This window comes from Lampetra fluviatilis, chromosome 30 (assembly GCF_964198595.1).
Source record: "Lampetra fluviatilis chromosome 30, kcLamFluv1.1, whole genome shotgun sequence".
Lineage (NCBI taxonomy): Eukaryota > Metazoa > Chordata > Hyperoartia > Petromyzontiformes > Petromyzontidae > Lampetra > Lampetra fluviatilis.
Genome location: NC_136304.1, coordinates 62,944 through 89,099, shown reverse-complemented (window position 1 = coordinate 89,099; position 26,156 = coordinate 62,944). Strand labels below are relative to the sequence as shown.

Genomic DNA, 26,156 nt, shown 5'->3' with positions numbered 1-26,156 from the left:
AATCTATAAGCACCTGGTGTGGTGTGTGACGTCAGCACTGGGGGAATAGCCATACAATGGAATGCCATCCAGAAGGAAGTCCACCTCAGAGATGGAGCGATAAATTCATCTCGTGCACAAGTGCCAAGTTGGTTGTTCATCACAGGATCGTGAAATATGTATGTTGAACTGCTTTCGCACTGTCCGTAGCCAACCACGCTAATCGGACGTGCGGGGCGAGGACATGAGGAGGCCTGTATCCAGCAGTGGACTGATCATGATTGATGATGATGATGGGCTAGAGGCAGAAGAAATTTGCCTCAATCCATCCCCACCACCAATGGCCACACACGTGGCCACGTCTCGCAGCAGCCGGGTTAAATGAGCTGAATTGAGAATGCACTGCACAAGTCTTTTTAGACGTGGGACAAACATCCCCATCGTCTAGCCGGCCTCGTGGAAAAGTTTTTTTTTAGCTCCCTCCATCTGGCCGCCTAGCTGCATTTTGACAAACTAAAACAACATCAAAGCGATACCGCTAATGTTCAGGCCCTGGGGAAAGCTGTCAACAAGGCGCGAGATTGGTTAAAGTTGTGTCGCGCTGCAGTAACTGTTATTCAATGAGTTCGCGAACCCATTGAAAGCCCGATGATGCAGTGTTCTACAATGGATACATGGGTATTCCTCAGTAATTGGCAAGATAAAGTACATTTCTACTGAAAGAACCAAAGAGTACACAGCTACTAGTTGCAACGATGAATTAATATGCGTTAAATCAACCTGGATGGCTTTTAGCATATGTGGCAGGAATCTGTTTGAAAAGCAAAATATAAATGACATCCTGGAAAAGCAGGTCTCCTAATGTGTCCATGAGCCCTGGAAAACATTGCTCTGCTTTTGTAAACGCTGCCCGGCAATATTTCACGATCACACGTTCAGAATTGTTGCACTCACTTGCCATCGAAGTCTATTCAGCCCATTGCCTGGTATGCAGTAGCAAAATAGTTTAGGAAATTGTCAGAACACTGCTTAAGTCGGTACGGTTGGCACAAGTACGCAGTAACAAATTGGGCAACTTCACCTTTTTACGTTCTCCAAATGCACAGCTGTTGTACTGAGAAGAGCCCTGCAGGAGAGTGATTGGCAGCGCTTCAACACGTGGCTCACTACCCGACATGCACAGACGCTGGAGTAGCGTGCCCGCATGTACGGTTGGGGCATTCGTAACGGCGGGGGTTGTTTTTTAACGTCGACTTCCGCTTCGTTAACTCCCTCGGCAGCGCACGACGAACGGGTGCGAGACAGAGGAGCTCACGCTGCGGCGCAATGGCCTGGGCCAGCTGGGCTTCCACGTGAACGCAGAGGGCGTCGTTGCCGAGGTGGAAGCCTACGGCTTTGCGTGGCAGGCCGGCCTGCGGCAGGGCAGCCGCCTCGTGGAGATCTGCACCGTCGCCATGGCCACGCTGAGCCACGAGCAGATGATTGACCTCCTGCGTACGTCCGTCACCGTCAAGGTGGTGGTGGTTCCGCCCCTGGAGGATGGGAAGCCACGCAGGTGGGTGGGCCTTGGGGACGCTGTCCCACCCCTGCAGCATCCCACCCCTGTGCCATCTTCCCCCACAGCCTAGCCGCGCACGGCGTGTAACTCTTCACTCAGGTTGCCACCAGAACTTAACTTCAGCTATGCTTGTCCAGATTTTTGATCTTGATCGGCCCGGCTGGATTTACCAATATTGCAGTGATTGTCACCTGCAGCGCATGTCTAAGCCAAGAGAAGCATTAGGCGATAACATAGCGATAAGATGTCACTTTGCCTTGTCACTTCCCGTGATGGTGTTTTCTGTGGCCTCACTTCATGTCGCTTCCTGTGCAATTGCTTTTTTTCTGAATGGGTGACTGGCGGCAAACTATCGAGCCGGATATGATGTCATTGAAACAGTGTGGTGGCCTAGCAATAGTTTTGTGACAGGTGCTCTGTTCTATTAAAGTAATGACATGTGTATTGGACCAAAGGCAAAACTAACTGTGGTATTACTGAACACCACTTATGATGATTGTGATATATTATATAGTATGTTAATTATGTTATCATATTACATTGTAAAAAAAAAAGCGATGTCAGTAACATTGGACACATGCTACCATGGTCAAAGCCTGTGAGGTACTTGATGAAGGTCCCAAAGTTCATAAGCAAAATGTCGCCTGGACATCCACATTTTCTTAAAATGCCTCTTTGCCCTTGAACCTGTCGATCAAATTGTCTACATTTACTGCATGCTACCAAAAAAAGTTTGGTTGTTTTGTAAGGCCATGCTTATATTTCAGGCCTTGCAGCCTCCCTCATTGTCATCAACACTATTCTGAAGGCAGCTTTCGCCAGCGCGCAAACCCACAATGCTCAGAAAAACGCTCTCACCGTCACCATGATCGGAAGTGATTTTTTTTCCAAACCCTCATCGCCACGACCCTTCTACGGTCCTCACCTTGCTGTGGCACCCTTTGTGCCTTCTCGCGCCGATATTTCAAGCAGTAGTTGGGCAGGAGAGATCGAATCCAACAGTTGTGGCTAAACCGATTGTGTTTGGCAGCGGCGGTTGCGTCTGGCGGGCATGCACGTGTGTGCGCAAGTTCCTCGCGAAAAGTCCGCGTGGCGAGGCGCTCTGCCAACCCGCGTCGTCATTCATAATTAGAAATTTGCTTTTCGCGCGCGTTCATCATTCATTTTGCCGCCTTTCCTCAAAAACGCGTCTCCACTTTTTTTCCGCGGTGCGTGTTTGTCTGAAAGTCAATAAACGTAAAGCGTTTGCGCAGCTGTTTTGTCTCAAATAAGCCGGCGGTAATGTGCTGTGTTATTTGTCGTGGTGAGTTTCACCGTTGCTGCGGGGCATAAAAGCACTGTAAACAATGGGGCCGTGTGGTGGAGTCCTTCGGCAATGCGTGACCAGGCTGCCTCTTTGTGCTTTTCTTTAATTGGCGCAGAGACTGGAGCGGCCATCCTCTTGGCATTTGATTACTTTTCACGTTGTTCTTAAGGAGCGATTCTTTAAAAGAGAATGCGATAGTTTAATTGTCACAAAAGCGGCAGTTAACCTTCCATACGCGTTCCCTCTGCTGCTTGTTCCACTGTTGGTTAGAACTCTGTATGAGTCCTTGAACTTCGGTTTCGCAAATCGAGTACAGGGTTGTGCAGGTTATAAACTCAGTCACTGCTTTTGTAACTTCACAATATTATCAAACTCTATTTGCTGTACAGTATACGTAAAACCATGATGGGGTTTTTTTGATCCAAGTATTCTTTGTTTCATTGGGTTCTTACCCAGTTTTTAATAAAAGTTGTCTATCTATCTTTACTTAACTACCGTATCTAATAACAGAATTACAGTCTCATCATTAACACTGATTGACCAAATAAATGAAAAAGCGAACTAGTAAACTAAATCGATGACTCGCCTTGCAGGGCCCAATCCGAGCAGCACCGACCGCTCCCGATGGAGTACAAGACCAACGCGGACTCAGCCGCCACCGCCGCCTCCGCCCTGGACTACCGGCCCCCCTATCGGGGGGCCAAGCCTTGGATGCGCGTGGACAGAGGGGGGCCGTCCACCTCGGGGGGTGGTGCGGGGGCGGCCGTTGGCCTCAGGGCCAGAGGTCCCGTCCCCACCTCTGGCGTGGCCCGGCCTCAGGCCCTGCAGCAGCAGCCGGGAATGGCGGCGCTGACACCGAGCGGGGCCGACCACATCCGGACGTTTGCCATGAAAGGGTGAGCGTTATAGGGTGACCCGCAGTCGCGAGATGTGAACTACCTCCGCTGGTATACAGGAGGTCGTAGGTTCGATCCGGACCCCGACGCCTGCTGTCTATTTGGAGTTTGCATGTCTCTCTCCCCGTGGCCGTGTGGATTTTTTTCTGGGTCCTCCGCTTTTTATTCCACATTCAGAATCAATGTGTGTGTTTAGAGTATTTGGCTGCTATAAATTACCACGTGATAAGCCACTTATTTGAGCTTCAGTTGTGGTCAGGTCGCTTTTGAAAAAGAGCAACATAGCTCAGTGGGCCTTACCTGGTAAAATAGACTCTGTAGTGAGACACTTTGGGGTGGGACGTGTCGTTAAACCGTTTCTATGGAAATGATTGCTGAAAAGCCTCACCGGCAATGGTTGCCACATCATTTTGTATCATTAAAATCAGTTCTTACACTTGTGAGATATATATATACATGCATCAAATACTGTGTGTAAGAATTCATTATTTTCAATGAATGCAACTCGTATGTAAATGAAAAAGCAATGTTACTTTAGTTAAATGGGATGAACAACACGGAAAAAACCGAGAGAACAGAGGAGACTAACAATACAAACAGCACAGTACAAAACAAGACAAACAGGTTAATAAAGATGGTGTATATGCATGGATTATGCAACGCTTTCAAACATAAGTTTGACTTTGGACATATTTAATTTGCAGTACCGAATGAGACGGGTAGCTCTTGGAGTGAATTTTTTTTGCATATTTGCAAATAGTCCTCGTTTCTCTGGAATTTTTACGACAGTATATGCCATTGCTGTACCATTGACAGTTGCCCTAAAATTTCCTCCAGTATTTAATGCCCCATCACTGTTTCATGCACTGATGTTCCATTCAGGAGTAGGAGAAATTATGTATTTAAAACTAGATTGTGCACATTCTTAGGTTTTTTCGTTAAAGTCACGTAGGTAAAAACATTAAAAAGTAAAATAAAATAAAAATAAACATCACGACGTTTCGGAGGCAACACAAGCTTCCGTCTTCAGGTGGTACCATCACATGGGCTCTGTGTTGCATTGCTGACCAACACCACCTGGCCGGTGAATTAAGACATGTACATCGGGCCCTCAGGATGAACGGATACTCTGACCGCACTATCCGCCAAGCTGTCTCTCCCACCATACAGAAACAGCCACATGAAACTCCGACCAAAACTATCACGTTGCCATACATAGCAGGCGTGACCAAAAAGATCTCCAAAATTCTAAACAAACATAAGATCCAAGTCCGATTCAGTACAGTGCATAAAATCCGTGATTTGATTCCATCTGTGAAGGATGTCGTTCCTGACTTACAGTATCCTGGAGTCTACAAATTGAGTTGCATTTGTGGTGATTGCTACATTGGAGAAACGAAACGTCATGTTTCTGATCGTGTCCGCGAGCACAAGTCAGATCTGAAACACGGCAGAACAGTTTCTTCGGCCGTTGCCGATCATTGCTACAACTCGGTGGGCTCTCATGAAATTGTATTTTCCGAGACCAAGGTTCTCTGCAAACCTCCTGGCTACCATCAAAGGTTTGTACACGAAGCCATACAAATATACAAACACAGACATAATTTCAACCGTGATGACGGTTACAAACTGAGTAATCATTGGAAAGATGTGATTAACCATGCAAAAAAGATTTAACTACACTTATTTGCCAATCTTATTTGACAGACAACCATTATCTTCTTAGGTTTTTTCGGTAAAGTCACGTAGAAAGTAAAATAAAATAAAAACAAAAATCACGACGTTTCGGAGGCAACACAAGTCTCCGTCATCAGGTGGGACCGTCACAGCCAGATTAGCTGTATCAAGTGAGGCAATGATTCAAGATGTAATCCCTTAAAAGCGAGTTGAGGGGGGAGGGAGAGGGAGGGGGGAGCTCATCAGACTATGGTAGCCAATGAAAGGAACGTATCGGGAGGGAGGGGGGGCGAGGCCAAAAGGGTGGGCGATGGACGTGGAAGCGCTTGTGCGCAAGCGGCCAATTACTGCACACGCCAACACAATGGAGCGATTGTGTGCAAGCGGCCAGCCACTGCACCCGCCAACACAATGGGCAGAGAGGAGGAGGGGAGGTCTAATACACATGATAGACAAAAGAACGAAAATGATGATGGGTACAAACTTAGGGGGAGCTCATCAGACTATGGTAGCCAATGAATGGAACGTATCGGGAGGGAGGGGGGGGGGCGGGTGGGGGCGAGGCCAAAAGGGTGGGCGACGGACGTGGAAGCGCTTGTGCGCAAGCGGCCAATTACTGCACACGCCAACACAATGGAGAGAGAGGGGGAGGGGGGGTCTGATACACATGATAGACAAAAGAACGAAAATGCCCATGTTTATACCAATGCTGGCTGAACAATGAAGAGAGTACTGTTAAAATAACTGGGGATGTTAACACTCGGTAAAGTACAGTAAAATAGTGCCTGTCAGATAAGATGGTCCAAAAAATTTGTGATTAAGTCTTTTTTGCGTGGTTGATAACATCTTTCCAATGATTACTAAGTTTGTACCCATCATCACGGTTGAAATTATGTCTGTGTTTGTATATTTGTATGGCTTCGTGTACAAACCTTTGATGGTAGCCGGGAGGTTTGCAGAGAACCTTGGTCTCGGAAAAGACAATTTCATGAGAGCCCACCGAGTTGTAGCAATGATCGGCCACGGCAGAAGAATCAGTTCTGCCGTGTTTCAGATCTGACTTGTGCTCGCGGACACGATCAGAAACATGACGTTTCGTTTCTCCAATGTAGCAATCACCACAAATGCAACTCAATTTGTAGACTCCAGGATACTGTAAGTCAGGAACGACATCCTTCACAGATGAAGACAACCATTACTGTTTTACCATGTTTAGTGGTGGTCTCCCTGTTGAGTCACAAACCGTACCTCTCTATAACAAAGGCTCAGCCTTTGTTATACAGTCTATTCTTAGTCTCAAGCCTCACCTTACCATATTAATAATAAGTATGCGGCCCTTGCCCCACCACCTTCTCCAACCATTATATAAACGCAGTGGTAACTCCTGCAATCTCTCATTTACTTGATACAGCTGTCGTGGCTGTGACGGTACCACCTGAAGACGGAAGCTTGTGTTGCCTCCGAAACGTCGTGATTTTTATTTTATTTTACTTTTTAATGTTTTTACCTACGTGACTTTACCGAAAAAACCTAAGAATATGAATCATTGCAGTCACGAACGCTTCAAATCTAGAATTAAGATTGTGCACATTTTTACCATTTTGTAAATTCACGTTGTGTAATTTAACGTGTGTGGCACAAGCTGCGGGCCCAACCTGGAAGGCTGTACCTGCATGGTTTGTGCTTGTACACCACGACCTGTGCTTGCCCAAAATGACTAAGTTGTCTCTTTAAGCGCAACTGCGAGGGTTAACGTCTCCTTTCAGCGCTGAGAAGCTGTCTCCCCAAGCCAAACTGCCAGGAGGTAAAATTGGGCACAGTGCTTTAATGAAAATAATAGCAATGAACACATCATATTGAGCAGGGTGGATTAGGGGGGCGGCTGTAATGGATTGGTGGCAAACTAGGAGGCATGTGTTTCATTTGGTTGGTGGTAATCTCCGGCGGAGGTTAATAATAATGGGGTCAGGCCACGACCCGAGCTATGTTTGTCCTTGAGGGCAGTATTGACTGTCTGGCACCGAGCTCTATCCTCACAGCCACTGTTGCCCTCCATATATCACAATTTACCAACCGCCTAGCCAATCACTAGTGGCCTACCAACAGTGGCCCTCAGTACAGGTCTGCGTGATTGGTTGCCTTTTCTCAGTGTCAACATAACTTGCCACCGCTCAACACTTTTGTGTAATGAAACATGGTATGCCACCACTCAAGACAATGCATTTACGTGTAGTTCTTCCCTCTTCTGCTATTCTGAGATAATTTACTTACCATGATACATCTTCGTTATTTTATACCTCAGAGGTGGTAACCTGAAAATCCACATGCTCGGTTGTGGGCGCCACAGTGGCGAGATGTTATCTCCCTCGCCTGGTATGCAGGAGGTCGTGGGTTTGATCCCGACCCCTTGATCACGTGGATTTTTCTCCGAGTCTTCTGCTTTTTTCCTCCAAATTTAGAATCGCCATGCGTTTCGAGTATTTGGCTGCAATAAAACTCCACATGATAAGACACTTGGTTGAGATATCATTTGTGGCCAAGTCCCTTCTGAAAAAGAGCTATATAGCTCAGTGGGCCTTACCTAGTTTATAACATGAGACCATGGACTGGCCTGGACGTGCGGCCTGGCCGTAAGCCGCATCAGTAACCACTGGAAGCGCCCCTCCTACATTCCTCTCACCAGTTTCTGTTCAAACAGCGCTTTGTTGGCTCTGTAAACACTCAGGGCGACTTCTCCAACTTGTGACTGTGCTCAGCACGAAACATTTTTTGCTTCTTTTAAATCTTTGCTTATTTAATTTTTTGACACAGTGTGCTCTGTATGTTTTTAAAAAGTTTAGCTTTCCGCTAACTGCACCCACCCGTCCCTCAGCGTGCATCACCTCTGCCACGCTCACAGATACGTAGGGGCATCATTACACAAACTCCCAAGATCAAAATAAGCCGGACTTGTGTCTAATGCCTGCTAAGGCTGTGGATTATTATGCCATCTGTTCAATGAGGCCTTCATGTTGACAAACGTTTGCTTTACTCTCCCGATTTACATGCACAGAACGCGTAACCCAAATATTCCCAGCTTTATATTTCCAGCTTTCTGGTTGCCTGGAATCAGTTCCATTTGTTTTCTGGTCCAGAAAGGTTTGCTGACAGCCGAGTGAGCCCACATAGGAATGCAACACGTGTGTTGTGCTTGTTGGTGACCCATCCAGGTGCTATCCAGGCTCAAACCAGCTTGGATTTTCCAAATTCTGATGCGATCAGATGCATCCAAGATTACTTGGTCATATGTGAACATAAAATATGTTTCCTAACTAAAAAGTACAAAAAGTAGGGAAGGACTTTACGACTTCCCTGTATTTATGGGACATACACCGTCTAACAACAACAACAAAGCAGCAGCAGCAGAGACAGAAGAGAACAAAACGGATTGCGCGTCGTGTCCCATAGCTCAGCTCGCCACTGCAGTCTCTGCCTCACTGTTGTCTTTTTCCTACTTCCCAATTCATTTTACTAAGATCAACTGATGATGACACATCCCCGGGGGCCATCGGCTCCATGCAGAGACCTCACTCTCCCTCTTATTGCACACATACACTGAGATATATCTCACTGTCCAAACAAACACAATTGTGCACAAACGCAAGCAATATATTGACAATAATTATTATTATGATTATAATATACCACACACGAGCTCAAAGCTGCATCTTATTGTCGTTTTGCAGACCGGGTTTGGCTGCGGAGAGCTCTCCTCTTTGGGTGACGGCATCCGAGCTGAGCCAAGGATACCGGTACTACACCGGCGACAGCATGGCCAACCGGGCGAGGCCACCTCAGGACCGGTATGGCGTGCTGTGGCCGACGCGACACCAGTCGATACGGCTTTGTCAGTTGCCTCTGAAACTTGTTGTGATTCTAAGTTCACGTGAGCTACTTACCCTTGTTGCAGCACTCTCTGTTCAGTTGCAGTTAATTGCGATGGAATTTATACTGAGGCACAATATTCAGTAATAGATGGTAATGATGATGATGAAAGGGATAGACTCGCTATCCCGCACCTGCTAGAGAACACACGGAGCCTGTGGTTTGTGATGCCTGGGGCTATGTCGAAGGCTTTCAAAGGCAACTTGAAGCACTGGCCCCCTTTGGTGTTGCTTGGCTTGAGGCCACAAAAAGTCGGGAAAAAAATGTAAAGCGAGCTTGCCCTGCCGTGTGGACATTGCTTCTCTCCTGTCCAGAGCACAGTTTGAGAAATGTTTTGTGGAGCGAACAAAATTTAAGTAAAATAAACACAGGGCAGTTAGGCATTTCACCGGATTGAAATCCTACCCAGGAAGAACGTTCTGTTTTCAAGAATGTGTGCCGGAAGTTAGTGCTCCTGTGGTTTTGTTATAGGCTGAGCGTGCGTGCATACGTACATGCTTGTGTAGTGGCTGTGGGGAGCGGTGGTCAAATAGTGAGCACACTTTTCTATGGAACCTGGCAACTCGGGTTCGATTCCCGGCTATAGTTAACATCAGTGGTCACGGTGAACATCACAAGAGAGTCGTATTCAAACTTGTTCCACACGCCGCCCCCTCGGTTGATTCAGTCTTCATGAGTGCAGTGTGTAAGCATCAGTACTGGTGAGGCGAAGGCAGCCAGGCTTAATGTTGTCCCCACACCCCATCGTGTGCTATTCTAGCCTTAATAAGTGACGAAGAGCACTTTCCCAAACAGTCTATACGGCCATCCAGGGGCTCTTTATCTCTGACCAGGTTTCCTGACAAATGAGGCACACTGCTGGTGACAGTAGGTGTCTGAACCTTGCTTGGCTCTCCCCCAGGTTGATTCGGCATGACATAAATATTTGCTTCTGTGGGCAACGCCTGAACCTGGTAAACAAAGGCAGCCAGGCGGTGTGCTCTGTTCTTGCCACACCACCTCATCACGTGCCATCCTCGCCTTAATTGGGCCTGACTGAGACCACTTGCACCAACAGTCTCTAGTTGGGGAAGTACAATGGGTGTTTTTAACATGCAAAGAGGTGGGTTCTACTGGTCCGGTATCGGTGCCTGCAGGAGGCTTCTTATTCATAAACATTTGCAAATCCCTACGGGCATTGGGAACTGTGTGCCGAGAAGGCTCTTGAGACATGCACTGGAGTGCGCACCCTTGCCGCCTATCTACCCTCGGACCCCTCGCCCATGATTAATTTCTTCTCTGCAACCTGGGCTGGCATGCAGAGAAAGGTTTTAGCCACTTATTGAAATGTTTCTCATTCTATTGCCTTTAATTACTTTATATCATGAAATTTGCATTTTTGGAGCACGATAGAAGGTTACTTATGAACTCTGTGTGTTTTTCATGATCTGTTCTGGTGAATTCTAGGCAGGAAAATTCACGATTGTGACCATGGGATCAGTGCTCCCATCATGCATTGCACGTAAAATGCCATTAGCATGCTGCGTGTATGGCACTGTTTAATAACACGCGCAGCCTTGGTTTGTTTTAAACCATAAACTCACAAGAGACAATTGTTGCCCTTAACATTGTTTACAGCAGCAGGACAATGCAGTTTATAATGCACCGCTTGTCTGCATTACTACTCGATATGTTTTCCGGCTGGCACACACGTTTGTGTCTCGTCATTTTCTCCTCGTTTACAGGAAGAATTTCTTTGGAATTAATTTCACTTGTGAGTTGGCAGACAGCGGTCCTTTAAGGGCATCTGAGCTGAATGCTACTTCTTGCAATCGGGAGAAACGAATCTCTTAGCGTCCGTTATCCAAAGTGTATAGCCACTGAAGCAGCAGTGATTGGCCTTAAACACACACATGTGTGTGTGTCGTGAGCGAGGGGTGGGGGGGTTTGCACTGCGCTATGAACCTGACGACCCGGGTTCGATTCCCGCTCACGGCCGATACCAGTGACGATTATCTGAATCGGTCCTGAGCCTCTCCTCGGTCGAGTCAGCCTCAAAGGAGTACCTGGTGCTGTGTGTAAACATCGCCACTATGGAGACAAAGGCAACCAGGCGTGGTGTTGGCCACCCACCTCCTCGTGACCCGTGGCAGCCTTTATAGTCAGGCTATACGGGGATCTTTGTTGTGAGCGTGCACTTCATGGCGGTAGCGCCGGGCTCATGCTCTCGTCGCCCTTCGGCCGTCGTAAACGAAGCTGTCAGGTGCGGTGTGAGTGTGGGGGGGTGGGATGCAGTGTGTGGGGTGAGGGCTTGCCATAGGGTGAGGTACGGTGTGGAGTGTGGGGGGCCTGTGCTATGTGGGGAGTAGCGGTGGCTTTGGGGGGGGGGGTCGCGTGTGGCCATGGGGTGCGGTGTGGGGGGGGTAACGCTTTCTCAAAATCCCTTCGAGAGCAGAGTGCGAGCGGTTTAATCGGCATTACTGCTTGTACATATCTCAACAAATACGTATTTTGTGGATGACACAAAATCGGCATTCTTAAAATATAAAAACTGTACACAAGCAAAAGGTGGCAATCACTGCTATAGGCTGAGCACTATGTCACATGGGTGCTGCTGTACACAGGTGTGGATCGGTGGCACAGTGGTTAACGCATTGCATTATGAGCCCGGTGAGCCGAGTTCCATTACCGACCGTGGGGAACATGAGTGGCGTTAGACCAGATGACGCCAATGCAGACAAGATTCCTTGTAAAAGGTTTCGGTTTGGTGTTTTAACATCTTAACACCTGTTTTGTTGCCAGAAAAAAGGGAAAAACCTATTCTCATATTTTGGTACTGGCAAAGGAGGTCCCATGATAAAGAGTGACACTTTGGATAAAATAAGGAAACATAAGTTTAGTGGTGAAACCTGATAAACGAAGTTTAAGTGGCACAGCACGCGATGCAACTGCTGTCTCAAGTCCCGACACAACGCGCCCGAGGGCACCCCGTGCTGGCCGTGTATGGATGTCTGTGTGTGCATGTGTCTGTGTGTGCGTCTGTGTATGTGTGTGCTTCTATCCATATGTTGGTGTGAATCTTTGTTTTTTCTGTGTGGGGAGCGGTGGTGGAGCGGTTAGCTCACTGCTACGAACCCAGCAACACCAGTGACGATTATTTGATCCGGTCCTGGGCCTCCCCTAGGTCGACTCAGCCTCAGTGAGTACTTAGGCGTGGTATGTAAACATCGCTAGCACTGGGGAGACAAAGGCGGTCTGGCGTGGTGCTGGCCACCCACCGCCTCGTGTCCCAGTCCGGCTTTCATAGGTGCTGCTCGCTGACAGCACTTGCCCCTACAGTCTGGTAAGGCTATACGGGGAAGCTTTTTCTGTTTGTGCGGCGGGGCTCCTGCAAGCTCACACATGCTCACGTGCCCGTGCTCATGCACGCCAATACTCTCATGCGTTCCCAGCAAACCCATAAAAGTGTAAGTTGTGACCCTTTCCTGGGTCGGATCAGCGTTAGTGCATTCATCATCATTGTCATTCGGGGTCGTAGGTTTTATGGTTACAATCACTCCCGCCATCACTGCCATATCATCTATGTGTCATCACCATCATCACTGTTGTCATCTTATTATTTTATTGGTATTATTACACGTTTTACTGGAGAAGGCTTCACCCAGTCTCATGACTCTTTTCAGGAGGTTCCTGGCAAATGTTTGTAATTGGGTGGGGAGGGGGTGATGATTGTTGTATATACAGTATTCCAATTGAGTAATTTGCGGATAATTTTTCTAATTTGGACCATGATGCCAGCACACAATGGCCTACCATGACACCATGAGATCTTTAACTTCCACTGTGAAGTAGATGGCGGATTGCTTTTATTTATTCTTACACCCACAGTAATAATATTATAATCAGGGCGGCCGATGGATTCCAACAGCTCTCCTCTGCAGCAAGAGGTGAATTCTCAACCGCTAGGCCATGTCACTCTTCCAGACATCATTGTCTTCATCACCACCACCACCACAGTCCTTATCATCATTAACGTGGTCAGTGTATTCGTCATAATCATTATCTTATGTCGTAATCACAATGATTGTCTTAATTACTGCCACCAGAATCATTATCTTTTTCATTATATTATCACCATCTTCATCACCAAAATCATCATAATCACAACCAGAATCATCACAATCACCTTCGTTACTGTCCCAATTACCGGAATCAACACAATCCTCATCCCTTTGAGGATAACAACATGCATACATCTGGTGAGGCAGCCCCCACTCAATGGAAAGTTCATGGCGATTGTCTTTTGGCTAGACTCGTCCCTGTCACAGAAATGTGGATCACTGATGGAGTCGAGTACTGCACCTCTGAGTTTAAGGGGCACTAACTTGTGGGCGTTAGAGAACACCCACCGATTCGGAGGAGGCAGAGGTAGTCTGGCCTGTGGGTTGCATACACAAAAGCTACTGGCTTTGCCTGCATGGTTGGAACGTGTGTGCCTGCGTCACGGCATATGGTGGTGTTAGGTTTGTCGTGTTTTTGTGTGTGTACGTGCGTATATGTGCATGTTGTCGATGTTTGCGTGTTTCTATTGTAGGAAGCACACCGCATGACGAACCCGGCGACCCGAGTTCGACTCGCGCTCACAGACAACACGAGTGACTATAATCTTGAACTCGGTCTTAGGCCTCCCCCTGGGTCATGCCGTACTCGCTGACAGCACTTGCCCCAGCTGTCTGTATGGTTATAGGGAGATATTTGTGTTTGTTATGGGAAACAGTGGTGGATTGTTTCAAGCATTGCATTACAAGATCCCAGCAACCCAGCTTAGATTCCAAGCTACATAGAACATCGATAGCAAGTTGTACTTAAACTGCTCCAACGCATTTCCGAGGTCACCTCAGCCTGAAGTGAGCATCAGCACTGACAAGACAGAGGTTGGCTTGGCCTGGCGCTGTCCACACTGCCCTCTGTTGTATTGTGCCAGTGGTTTTGATGCGTGCTCGCCACCGGCACATGCTCTCCGGGCTTTGAGGATAAACACACGATCTTGTTGCGACTGTCTGTATGTCGATCCAAGGATATTTTTTGTAACACGTTACACCAGTCGGTTTTCTCTTTAAATAAAATAACCATGCAACTCGGTTACCGCTGCTGGAACTCTCTGTGGCTCAGGGGAGAATGTATTTTGGAAATGAAATATATAAAAGCATCTAATTAAAGTTACGCAATATTTCCAAGCCGCTGAGTTTGTTAGAGCAGAGTATTTCCACTGGTCAATTAATACACTTAAATGTTATTGATTGAGATGATTAATTATTTTGATATTTTTAAATGAAATTTGTGTTTTACTGTGAGAGAGTATGTGTTCAGCCTTGAAGGTCACATTTAGGTTCTGCTGCTCATATCACTGAATTTCAGGAGGCTCCTGTTTGGGAAGGTTAATCGTGTGTATGGTGGAAGTCATATTGTCCCTTTCAATGTGGGGGATGCCTAAGTGTGTATCTTGTTATCTGTTTTCATCCGCGCTTTTCTTGCTTCCCTTATCCAAGCAGTGACCTGAGGATAAACACTGATAATAGGATGAAAGTGCCACCACTTCAGGGGCGTTCCTCTTATCCGTGTGAAGGTTCGGATAATAGGAAGAATGATGTACTTCCGGGGGACTACTTCCGGATTATGTCAGCTTGCAGCAAGCTCGTGGAAAGGGTGGATAAGAGAATTCAAATTGCCACCAACTTTATTGCATCCACGCACGCGCTTGGTGTTGTTGTTTTCGCTCCGGCAACAGTTTTGGGAGACAGAGCAACATCAGCTGCATCGCAATCAGCACCATTGCTGTCTTCATTGTCGTCATCATGGGGTAACGGGAATTCCGCTGTGTTTTGTGCGCGAGGAAGAAACCCAACACGTACGAGGCAGTCACATTATAAAACTATAAACTATTAAATATATATATTTTTTTTCACCAGGTAAGACCCGCTGAGCTATGTAGCTTTTTTTCAGAAGCTATCTGGCCATAAATGATAGCTCAACAAACTAGCTTTTCACGTGGAAATGTATAGCAGACAAATAAAGTAAACGTATGTTTCTGTTTGTGGAGGGAAAAACCAGAGGACCCGGAGAAAAATCCACACTACCACGGGGAGAGAGACAAGCAAACTCCAAATATACAGATGTCAGGGTCGTGGTGAACCCACGAACTGTATACCAGGCGATGTAGCTAACATCTCGCCACTGTGGCACCCCATTCAGTGTGTAGTTTGTGAGTAACCTACTTGATGCACTGCTTCTTGTTCTAGGCACCTTGTTTCCTGCAGGTGGTTGACTCGGTGCACGGTGACTCCCATCTTTGTGCGAGTCACCGACCTCGCCGAGCAGGCCACTGACTTCCTATCCGCCACGCCCCCGGCCAACGGGCGGCACTTTGCTCCACCCTTCTAATCATCCTCTCCTCTTTGATCCAAACCCTGGGCCTCTCTCCAACTGCCGAGCCCACCCTCAGCTTCAGAAACTCCCTCCGTGATGCATTATTAATTTGCCGTTATCTAAATGTCATCTTTTAAGACACCGGTGCGCCACCTCTTGTTACAGCTTGTCCCAGTGGCCCAAGCGTTCAGGAGTGCATACATTAAACAAATACATATATGAACGCCGCCGTTGTCTCTCTGATTACCATGGAACATGGCACGCATGAAATATGTATGGTGGGGCCCTCGCTGCGTGCTCTTAACGGGGTATGGATGTGGCAGAATCCGAACGCTGTTCCCGCCTGGGAGTCGCCCTGGCAGATGTAGCACCGTCGCTTCCGCTACACAGTGCGTTTTCTGGTCACTCCGTGATGTACGTATGTACTTCTTTCGCACCATACGTAGATAACCGTGCTAATTGGAGGTACGGGGGAGGAAGGGTAACAAACTAAACACAAAAATCAGTGCTCAGGAAAGCTCTAGTGGCTTCCTAATATCAGAAGGAAGACCATTCTAGGTGGCCACGGAAACGCATTTGAAAGCGCGTGATGCAGTGACCGTCTTTGTTTGATTGTGGTTCATTTGTGGCAAGTACTTTGTGCGAAATGAGTGCAACCTTATACTATATTCGTTCGGCAACCAAAAGCCAATACAGTTCAGCGAGCACTGGATGGACATGGCTGGATCTTGCAGTACCCGTCACAACACGTGCCAAAAGCATGATGTAGCATTGTCGTGTCCGCTGCACGGTGCGTTTTTTTATCGCTGCATGATCTTGATGTGATCATGATCTTCAGTCCCACTGCTGGCCTTGGAGACATTCTCTCTCATGACACCGGCTCCGTCACGCCGTCGTGATCCATCAGACCCCACTTGCCAGTTGAAGGTTTCTCCCTGACGAAATTAGTGACGGGTGGTGCCCAGCCTGGACTCGAAACTGTCTTTCAAGACCCACATTGGCCACATGGCCAATACGATCAAAACCAAAATTGGATTCCTATACAGAAACAAACGCTGTATTCTACCTCAACTCTATCTGAATATAGTTAATGCTACCATCCTGCGCACATTTGATTGTTGTGACACCATCTACCGCCTACCTTTGTTGTCCTTCCCCACACCTCTTATTAGCACGGTTGGCTACGTACTGTGCGAAATAAATTCAACAATTACATACATAGCTTGTGAGCCTACCTTACAATGTCTCACTCCCTTCTACCACTCCGCTCTCCGTTTTGCATCGTTACAACCTGTACACTAACTCAAATCTGTCCCCCTCCTGGATATCTAGAGAGACCACCACTGTAAGATCTTCTTCCTAAAGGTCCTCATAAACAGATCCGCCGATTATCTGAAGGACCACTTAGTTCCTCTACCTCCCTGCCATAGCATCAGAAGTGCCTCCTTATTCCTTCTAAAAATAACATTTGCTGAAACTTTGGTTTTGTAAAAAGCCTTTCTACTGTTCCATGTGTTTTGGAATACCCTTGCTGCTCATCTACAGCTTATATCCCTCCCCCTCTTTGCTTCCCTCCTTCACCAAAACACAAAGCTTATTTGCAAGTGTACCTCACTTTCCTGGGGCCTCTTGCTGTCATTATAATTGCACTGTTTTTTTATGTATGTGTGTTTCGTTTACGACCGTCAGTTAGCTCGTTTGTTAGTTGTGCAATATTTCTTAAGAACCCTGTACGCATCCTCTGCAATGTTGATGTATTTGTCTTTTTTTGTTGTTGCTGCTCACACAGCACCATAGATCTCCCTTGTAAAATGTTGTGGGTTTACTTTCCAACACACCAGTGTGCTATACTAGTGTAGTGGGTTAAATTCAGGCACACTGGACTTTGGAGGCAACACTATTTATTATCTAAACACAACGGGTAACTCTTAACATTAACAGGTTAACGACATAGGGTGGTGGTAATCACCGTTCCTATCTTAGCTAACACACGGGGACACTACATCACTGGACCGGAGACCGAGGATCGTAGATGGTGGCTTCATCCCAGACTTGACACAGCAGACCAGCCCCAGCTCTCCGTCCACGCCCCGCTTATCACCACTCCTGCGTGGCCGGCTCCGCCCCAGGCCACGCCCCCTTCCCGATCCCTCGGGAAGGCCCGAGCCCCCAACCACGTGATCCCCCTGGGGCCCCTGGCCCCCCTTTGTCCGGTCACGTGTCCTGTTGGGTTCACGCAAAGTGTCACGGCCTGACACGACCTCGTGACACCCGCCGACAGCCCCCATACCGAGCCAACACAGTAGTGTCGTTCTACTACACTACACTAGTGTAGTGGTGATACGCGCTGGGGTAGGGATCGTGTGCCAGCGCGTAGTGATTGGCTGTGTGTGTTGGTGACGCGCGCTGACGGTGAAGGATCAGGGGTCAGCGCGGGGTCGGGGGTTATGAGGCAGTGATTGGTTGGGTATCAGTGACGCGCGCTGACAGCGATGGGATCCTGGGGCAAGCGCGCGGGGATTGGTCAACTAAGGGGGATGCTCACGTCGAGGTCCGCATACGCTCCGTCTCCCGTGAGCGGGGGCTATATAAGGTGGTGCGCACAGGCGCACGGGGAGCGAGTGACCAGCGAAGACTGAAGACGGAGGAGGAAGAGATAGGGCCCTGCGGCACCTAGTCCCGCTGTCCTGTAGGGGCCGGGGCTCTGTGTGACCCAGAGGTGGAACCCTGGGACCCGGGGCCGAGCGTCCGTGAGAGAGCCGGCCCTTGGGACTCAGAGATTGTGGCCCACGCCCAAGCTGGGGTGGGCCTGTAGGCTCCACGGACGTTACGGGGCGGAGTGCAGTGTGAGCATGCAGTGTGAGCCATAGTAACTACACGTGTCAAGTGAAGTGTGTGTAGTCAGAGGAATAGTGACCACACGTTGTATCGTGACAAGTCAAGGTTTAATAAAAAGTGTGCTACCCGTCAAGTGGTTTCCTGCCGTCATTCCAATTCTTCACTAGTAATGAATTGGCATGTTTTGTTTCCGTGACAAACCTTACTAATTGGCTGTGTCGGGTAGTGGCGGGTTTAACGACATTTATATTTACACGATCTAACCCAAAAACCTCTTATGGATAATATTGGGCGCGAAAGCCTACGTGTTAATCGTCAGTAACACTGCCTTGTAGCAGAGACATTGTATGTAATTGCAAAAAAGGTGGTGGGGTTATTTTAGGTCTATAACGAAGCAAATATGATCTCGAATGCATTCCAAACTTTAAATTGATGAACCAAGTCCATAAAAAAAACTAACTTGCTGTACCGTATTGTTAAAGGTGCATTAATAACTGTTATCACAAAGCTACAGTAACACGCCAGGAGTAGTGTTAAAAAGAGAATCAATCTCAATGAGCGCCCTCGTGGTTAAATAAATATCCATATATATGTATGTATACTTTGTTGGCTTCGATTTTACAATATAAGTCACATATAGAAAACGAGCTATGTATTTTAAATTAATATACTGCAAATCGACAGCAGAGTGATTTGTTGTTGGCTTTATATTTCACTTAATTCTGAATATGTACAGTATAGTGTCATCCTTTGTTAATCGAATTAAAGTAGTAAACTAATTATAGAACTAATTTGATCCATCGGACCTTTTTTTGATGTTAACACAACCTTAAGTGAAGCGAGAGCGCTAAAATTTTACTTTGAAATGTGTGTGTGTGTGTGTGCTCGTATGTTCGCATGTGTGTGCGTGTATGAGCGACTGTGTTATTGTTCTCTGGAGACTCGGGTTCGATTCCCGCTCACGGTCTACACCGATGACGATTTTCTGAACCAGTCCTTGCCTGAGCCTCCCTTAGATCGACTCGGCATCAAATGAGTACCTGGAGCAGTGTGTAAACATTGCCCCTAGGGAGACAAAGGCAGCTGGGTGTGGTGCTGGCCCAATCGTGTGCCGTGCCGGTCTTCATAGCTGCTCACTAACAGCACTTGCTCCTACAGTCTATTAAGGGTGTACGGATGATCTTTGGGATTGTTGTGGTTCTAGCCCTGCGTTGCAATCCCAGCAACCGGGGCTCGTTTTCTGGCCCCTTGCATCTGCATCGTGGGAAACTTATATCTGAACCCGGAACGGCCAGCCCAAGGTCAACTCAGCCTCAGGCCTTGTTGTGCTCAACATTGGCAAAGGGTGGACAAAAAACCCGCGCCACGCGATCGCACTGCTGTCTAATGCGTGTGTGCCATACCGACCTTAATAGGTACTCGCTAACAGCACTCTGCTGGCCAGCCCTTAAAGCTAAAGCGAAACTGTGCATGGGATCGGTTTGTCAGAGAGGGTGCGCGCGTGTTTTTGGCATACGCGTTGCACAAGACACGTGTGCTGACTCGCACGCGTTCACCCACGCGCACTGGCTCACTCGCACCCACGCGCGCAAACACGTGTGGGGGGAGAAAAAAAATCCAGACATTCCCAGCTCCGGAATAGCCACGTCTGATTTTTCTAATAAACACAATGGCTGCTTTTTCAAACATTTTGCAAACGGACGCTGAAGGGTATTTATTATCTGCATGCGATGAGTTGGCTATTTATATATTCTCCTATTAATACCACAGATTACAGTATTTTTATAATGGGTTTTTTAAATGCTTGAAACGAATTTGCCATGCTTTGTGATCGGTCGTAAATGTTGCCATCCTACATGCTAAAGAGTAAGATTATACTAATTTTATCCAGGAAAGGGGAGCCTCTGTGGTGTTATGGTTGGCACACTGGACTTGCAAACCTCACCGGTTTTAATCTCCTGTCCACGCAGGTGTAGATATTGGCAGTTAACGTGTGATCGATCAAAGTGTGGGTACTCCCATGTCCTCCAAGGTATCTGACCAGTATAGAAGAGTAGGCAAAATACCCTCTATAGAGGGGCTCTCTTAGAGCTTCCTCGAGTGGAGGCCCTTCTGCTAGCAATATTTATTATAATCCAATCTCCTTCGTAATCGATTTTTTTAATCTAAAAGTACGCTCATCAGACAGCGAGCGTTGTATCAGAATGCCAACTCACATTTCGCAGTGGACATCGACACAAAACTTTGAATCTTTCACTGAAGACGGTTTGGCCATTTTTATAGTGTCGTTATGAGAATACGTGACCCTCATGAATATGTAAATGTGCATGTGCGCAAGTCGCCCAGGGGTCAAGGGCCATGGCTGTGCAGCAGATGCCCCACAGCTCTCTCGATGCGGGCACGCGACCAGGACACAGCAATGTACCCATCAATCGCATGTCTTAATTGCCGCATGCTTGGCAGAGCATGCATGGCAGAGTGGTTCATCTGCGATGACACTGTGTAACAAAAACAAATTTTTGTTCCTGGCTACTAAGTGTTATTTTACCAGTGGCAAAATATAGTAGTAGGTTTTTACCCTTTTAAACTGGTACAAAACTGACACCTTTATTCAAGGCATCATGTTTGCAATAACCACAACACAAGTAGTCAAAAAAGCAAACAAAAAGAAACAACTCTGATAATGATAATAATATGCACTGTCCTTGAAGTTGATTGGTCCACACCCGAGACGGCTTTCTTTAGAGCCTAATCCCCATTGGTGTTGGACCAGATGACACCAGAAGGCGTACAACTCAAACACAGTGCAATATCAGAGTATTGAGAGCACGGGGTAAGCATTTACACTGAGATCTCTTTTACCAGTGGCAAAATATAGTAGTAGGTTTTTACCCTTTATGTTTGAGTTGTACGCCTTCTGGTGTCATCTGGTCCAACACCAATGGGGACTAGGCTCTAAAGAAAGCCGTCTCGGGTGTGGACCAATCAACTTCAAGGACAGTGCATATTATTATCATTATCAGAGTTGCTTTTTGTTTGCTTTTTTGACTACTTGTGTTGTGGTTATTGCAAACATGATGCCTTGAATAAAGGTGTCAGTTTTGAACCAGTTTAAAAGGGTAAAAACCTACTACTACTGTTATTTTTAAATTGCTTATGTCTAAAAAGTACACCGATAATGGCTATTATTCTCCACAAACTTTGCTTTTGTGACCAAGACAGTGATATTTAGAAATTTAATTATTTTCAATGAGAAACGTATGCATTTGTGTCTTTAGTTCACATAAAGTCCTGGTCACAAAGCAAAGTTTGTGGGGAATAATAGCCATTTTCTATACTTTTTAGGCATAAGCAATAAAAAAAATAACACTTAGTACCCAGGGACAAAAATCGTGTTACATAGTGTTATCGTTTGCCCTGGAAGTCGGAGGGCTACGGTTCATACCCTGCTGCGTGCACACTTGCCGTGGACCCAGTGCCCTCGCCTGGCTGTTATGTATGGATTTTATTCATCTTGTCATATTGGATTGGCTTTTTTGTTTAGAAAATTCCATAAAAAGCTGTAAATGCATTCATTGAATTACACTGTAATGAAAGTGGTTTAATCGCGTTTACCGATGCCACACGGTGGGGTGCGCGAGCGGGTGGAGTGGTGCATGAGCGGGTCATGGAGGTCGTGTGTTGTGTATGCGGGAGCTGTAGGATCTAGCAGGGGAAAGAAAGTAATAGCGCACAGTGTGGTAACATCAGGGGCTATGATGACCTCTTCAGCTTGGCTTGAACATTTAATTTATTCTAGATCAGATGTAGGTCTTAAATTAATATTTTTTTCATAATTCCAATTTGTTCAACATTATCTTCCAAGCACATGCTTTCCTATACACAGTTGCTTAATGGTGGAAAAAAAGAAAATGCAATTACCAATCTCCGTTCCCGTAACCTAATTTCACCCGTGACTGTTGGGAATTGGAAATGAGCTAGAAATTCTCCAATGGCAACCTTTAATTATGATTAGATATTTCAAATGTTACTGCTGACAATATATTCCCATGAAAGCAGCCTGAAATTGGCTGAAATAAGCCTCGTGGCTCAATCGGCAATCCGTGCTCTGACACAGCCCTTATGACTTACCACTTCAACCTATCAAAATGTTGTGTTGGGATATTTAAGTCCTCTTTCACTCCACCGGCATCTCCCATTACTTGGGCGGCAGGGTTCGGCGCAGTGATAACATTTGTGGCTCCACAGCAAGAAAGGGTCTGGTTTTGATTCCTGACTCGGGTGTCTTTCTCTGTGTGTGGAGTTTGTAAGTTCTCCCCTGTCATTCCACATGGGTTTAATCTGGGCTCTCTGATTTCCTCCTATAGCTAAAACATAAACATAGAATGTAACTAGCAGTGGCAGAACATTCCAACAATAAAATCTGCTGACAATGTTCCAACATTCGTCAATGTTAGACAAGTGTCTCGATCTGCAAACACTGCCAGGACTCTGCAAACACATGGCAGGACTCTGCAAACACATGGCAGGACTCTGCTGGAAAAAAGTCTTAAGGTTCGGTGAGGCTTTTTTGAGGAGGCAAGCATAATTTTCCGTACTGTATTTCATTTCGATTGGTTGTTATGATTATGGGCTCTTTCAGCCACAAGGCCACCTAGACAATGCATAGATGTTTGGCTTGTTGATGGGGTAATGTGAGACATGCCCTGCTTGTTGGGATATGGTCACGTGGATTAACCAGCCCATGGCGCGCCCTGTGGATAGTTAATCCTGCAACGCAACTGCTTTGCAGCGAAGGTCGTGAAGGAGGGGAGGCTTGGGGCAGCACCAGGCCCAAGATTTGTTCCATCGATTAATTGCAAGCACTACAAAACGCTACTAAAAATAAACCTTTAATTTCTATAAATGAAAACTAGGCTTGCTTCCTTACAGTTAATTTACTCTTGAAAATGGAAACATTGCAGTTACATGGAAAGCAGAAGCAGTGAGCGTTAATTTTGTCTGACAAGTGAAGTTTTGTCAGGCAAATGAAGAAGGATCACAACGTGCTTTCCAGACGTTTTTATAAATGGCTGACCTTTAAACTGTTCTGCCTCCGAGTGCTTGTCACAACCCACACAGCTCCCTTGCTCTATTTACGATGGTAATAATAAAGGTTTCAAAATGTCCTTTATTTGTCTAGGACACCATGAACAGAATTGCTGGACTCTATTCATGTTTGTGGACGATTATTTATTTTTTCATCATTCGTGATGCAACTGGAGTGCATGGCAGAGTAAGCAAACTAGTTTATGTGAGGGGATTATGCTTTAGCATCTAGACACACACACAGAGCAGCAACCTGCTGTCTGTACTGCCATCCACTGCCCACCTCATAACCCTATCATATGGTATTCATGTAGTATTTGAGCATATTGGCAGTACACCGGTGTGCGGTATATACAAAACATCACAAGAGTTGCTTATTTTCCCACGATTAGTAGCCCCTGTCAGAAAATCTTGCTAGGTGCGTCAAAATCAGTTCTTGTGATGTCACAACAGTCAGAATTTGAATGTTATGAGCAGCTGAACTCGAAGCTTCACCGTCTGTTGCCTTATAGCACCCAGTCTGATGACGATTGGCTGCTCTGTGTTCTAAGGGCAGATTTGACTCGTGCCTTGGTCGGACGGTTCCTCTATTTCCGGAAAAATGTATTGGCAGACGATGGCATCAAAAGATTATGACTCATGTCACACATTCGAATGGGAAAAGAGCTGCTGAATCTAAGGGAACTTCTGATGGCGAGTCAGCAGGTCACTCAAGGACAACAGCGACATTGTCAGACTGTTTGATGAGTACCCCGGTGTGTTATGCTGCACTGGTGTGCTGCCAATACGTCCATTTATAAATGGCAGTTGAGAGGCACGGGCCCGAAGGCCCAACAACACAAAAGCCGTCCGCAACGTCACTTTCGGAGTTGTAGTGGATAGGGGTCGACACGCTCGACATGTTGAATTGAACACAAACTTGGGAGGGAGGGGTGGCAATGCGAAGGGAAGAAGTAGAAAGAGAAACATTTTGACCTGCAGTGTGGCAGTGGTGGTGGTTAAGCACAGCCTGGTGGATGAGACAAAAGAGTCGATGTCTGAAAGACCTCAACATGGGTGGTCAAATGTGGTGATCTGCACGTGGTAGGATGGACAAAGTATGTTTGAATGCAAACCAAGTATTTAATCGGTAAATATTGAACCACTCATTGGCTTAACATTGAAACTTTATGGGTACTAAGTTTATTAATTCCATGTAATATATTCTCTCACACTTTAATTCCTCAAAATTCAACCAACTCTTGTCATTGTTATATAACCTTGTGCCAATCATCGTTGTTGCAGTCAGACCACATTTGTCAGTGGTTGCTCATTTTTGCTAGAGCAGAAACCAGCACACACACAGAAAAAAGGATCCCCCCGTATAGCCTTAACACACTTGAGGCAAGTGCTGTTAGCGAACACCTATGAAGGTTCACTTTGGCCAACACCATGCTGGCCGCCTTTTGTCTCCATAGTGGCGATGTTTATACACAGCACTTGGTACTCATTTGAGGCTGATTCAACCTAGGGGAGGCCCAGGACCAATTCAGATAATCATCACTGGTGTTGGCCATGAGCGGGAATCGAAGACACACACACACAGGACAGACAGAAGCACAAGCGTGCACACAGATGTGGCGCACCCTCTACGAACTTGCTCAGGGAGTTGGACATTGTCGTTGGGAGCGCCGGTCGCGTATCCCACGTGGCTTGTGCTCTAAGGCGTGCGGCTGCTGAAAGGTCAGGCGGGAGCGGCTGCTGTCAGGGCCACGGTGTCGGCTTCCGTCAGGAGCTGACATCGATTGAGCAGGAGCCCACTGTTGTGCAGCGTTCACAGCCCCACGCGGAAATTCGCTTGGCATTTCGCATCAGTTGTGGGAAAGGTTACATCGGCATGTTGTTTCACCGTTTGGTTCCTCCCCCCAGCATCCCTTTTAAAATATTACGGGGGGTGGGGGGGGTGAAACTTTAACATCGATAAGTCAAACCGTTTTCATAAGTGATGAAATACTTGTTTCATTTTGTAGTTTATTTCCGGCACGCAGTTTCAACTGAACACCTTGTTTTTTTTATTGTGTTGCTTCTTGTCGTTTGTCCACAATGTCAGGTTTGCGCCCATCCATCCTGCCGAGGTGAATTCGCACGAGCGACAGGGGTCACATGACCACACGGACACCTCCAGACGACACAAGGAGGTGGCCTCGGTCCAGACGAAGCCTTCTGGAGGTAACAAAAGGCGTTCCAGTTTCCGGCGCAATGAGTTTCGCGAGACGCTCGGGTGTTCGTTGCCGCCGAGCGATGACGGCGGCGATGGTTCTGCCAGGTTGGGTGCCTGTCGGGCGAGGTGGCATCGTGATTCCCACGTAGTATGGAACGACGATGCATTGATTGATCAATCGACCCATGATACCACTTCTAGCGTTTATACCACACGCATTGCCATACGAGTGAGAATTATTTACTAATTGCAGGCAGTCTCCAGTTTATGACGGTCCAATTTTAC

General features: G+C 46.8%; 1 protein-coding gene across 9 annotated transcripts in view; it reads left to right on the top strand.

Annotated features, from left to right (window-relative positions):
• Window positions 1-26,156, top strand: part of LOC144943090 (signal-induced proliferation-associated 1-like protein 1) — a 149,160-nt gene that overhangs the window by 97,475 nt on the left and 25,529 nt on the right. For 8 of the 9 annotated variants that reach the window (XM_078870244.1, XM_078870245.1, XM_078870249.1 and 5 more), the window contains 4 exons: window positions 1,260-1,534; window positions 3,437-3,739; window positions 9,142-9,258; window positions 25,761-25,879. In XM_078870244.1, coding sequence (XP_078726370.1) covers window positions 1,260-1,534; window positions 3,437-3,739; window positions 9,142-9,258; window positions 25,761-25,879 — 814 coding nt within the window. The remainder of the gene's footprint in view (window positions 1-1,259; window positions 1,535-3,436; window positions 3,740-9,141; window positions 9,259-25,760; window positions 25,880-26,156) is intronic. The other variant, XM_078870250.1, reaches the window with a different exon arrangement.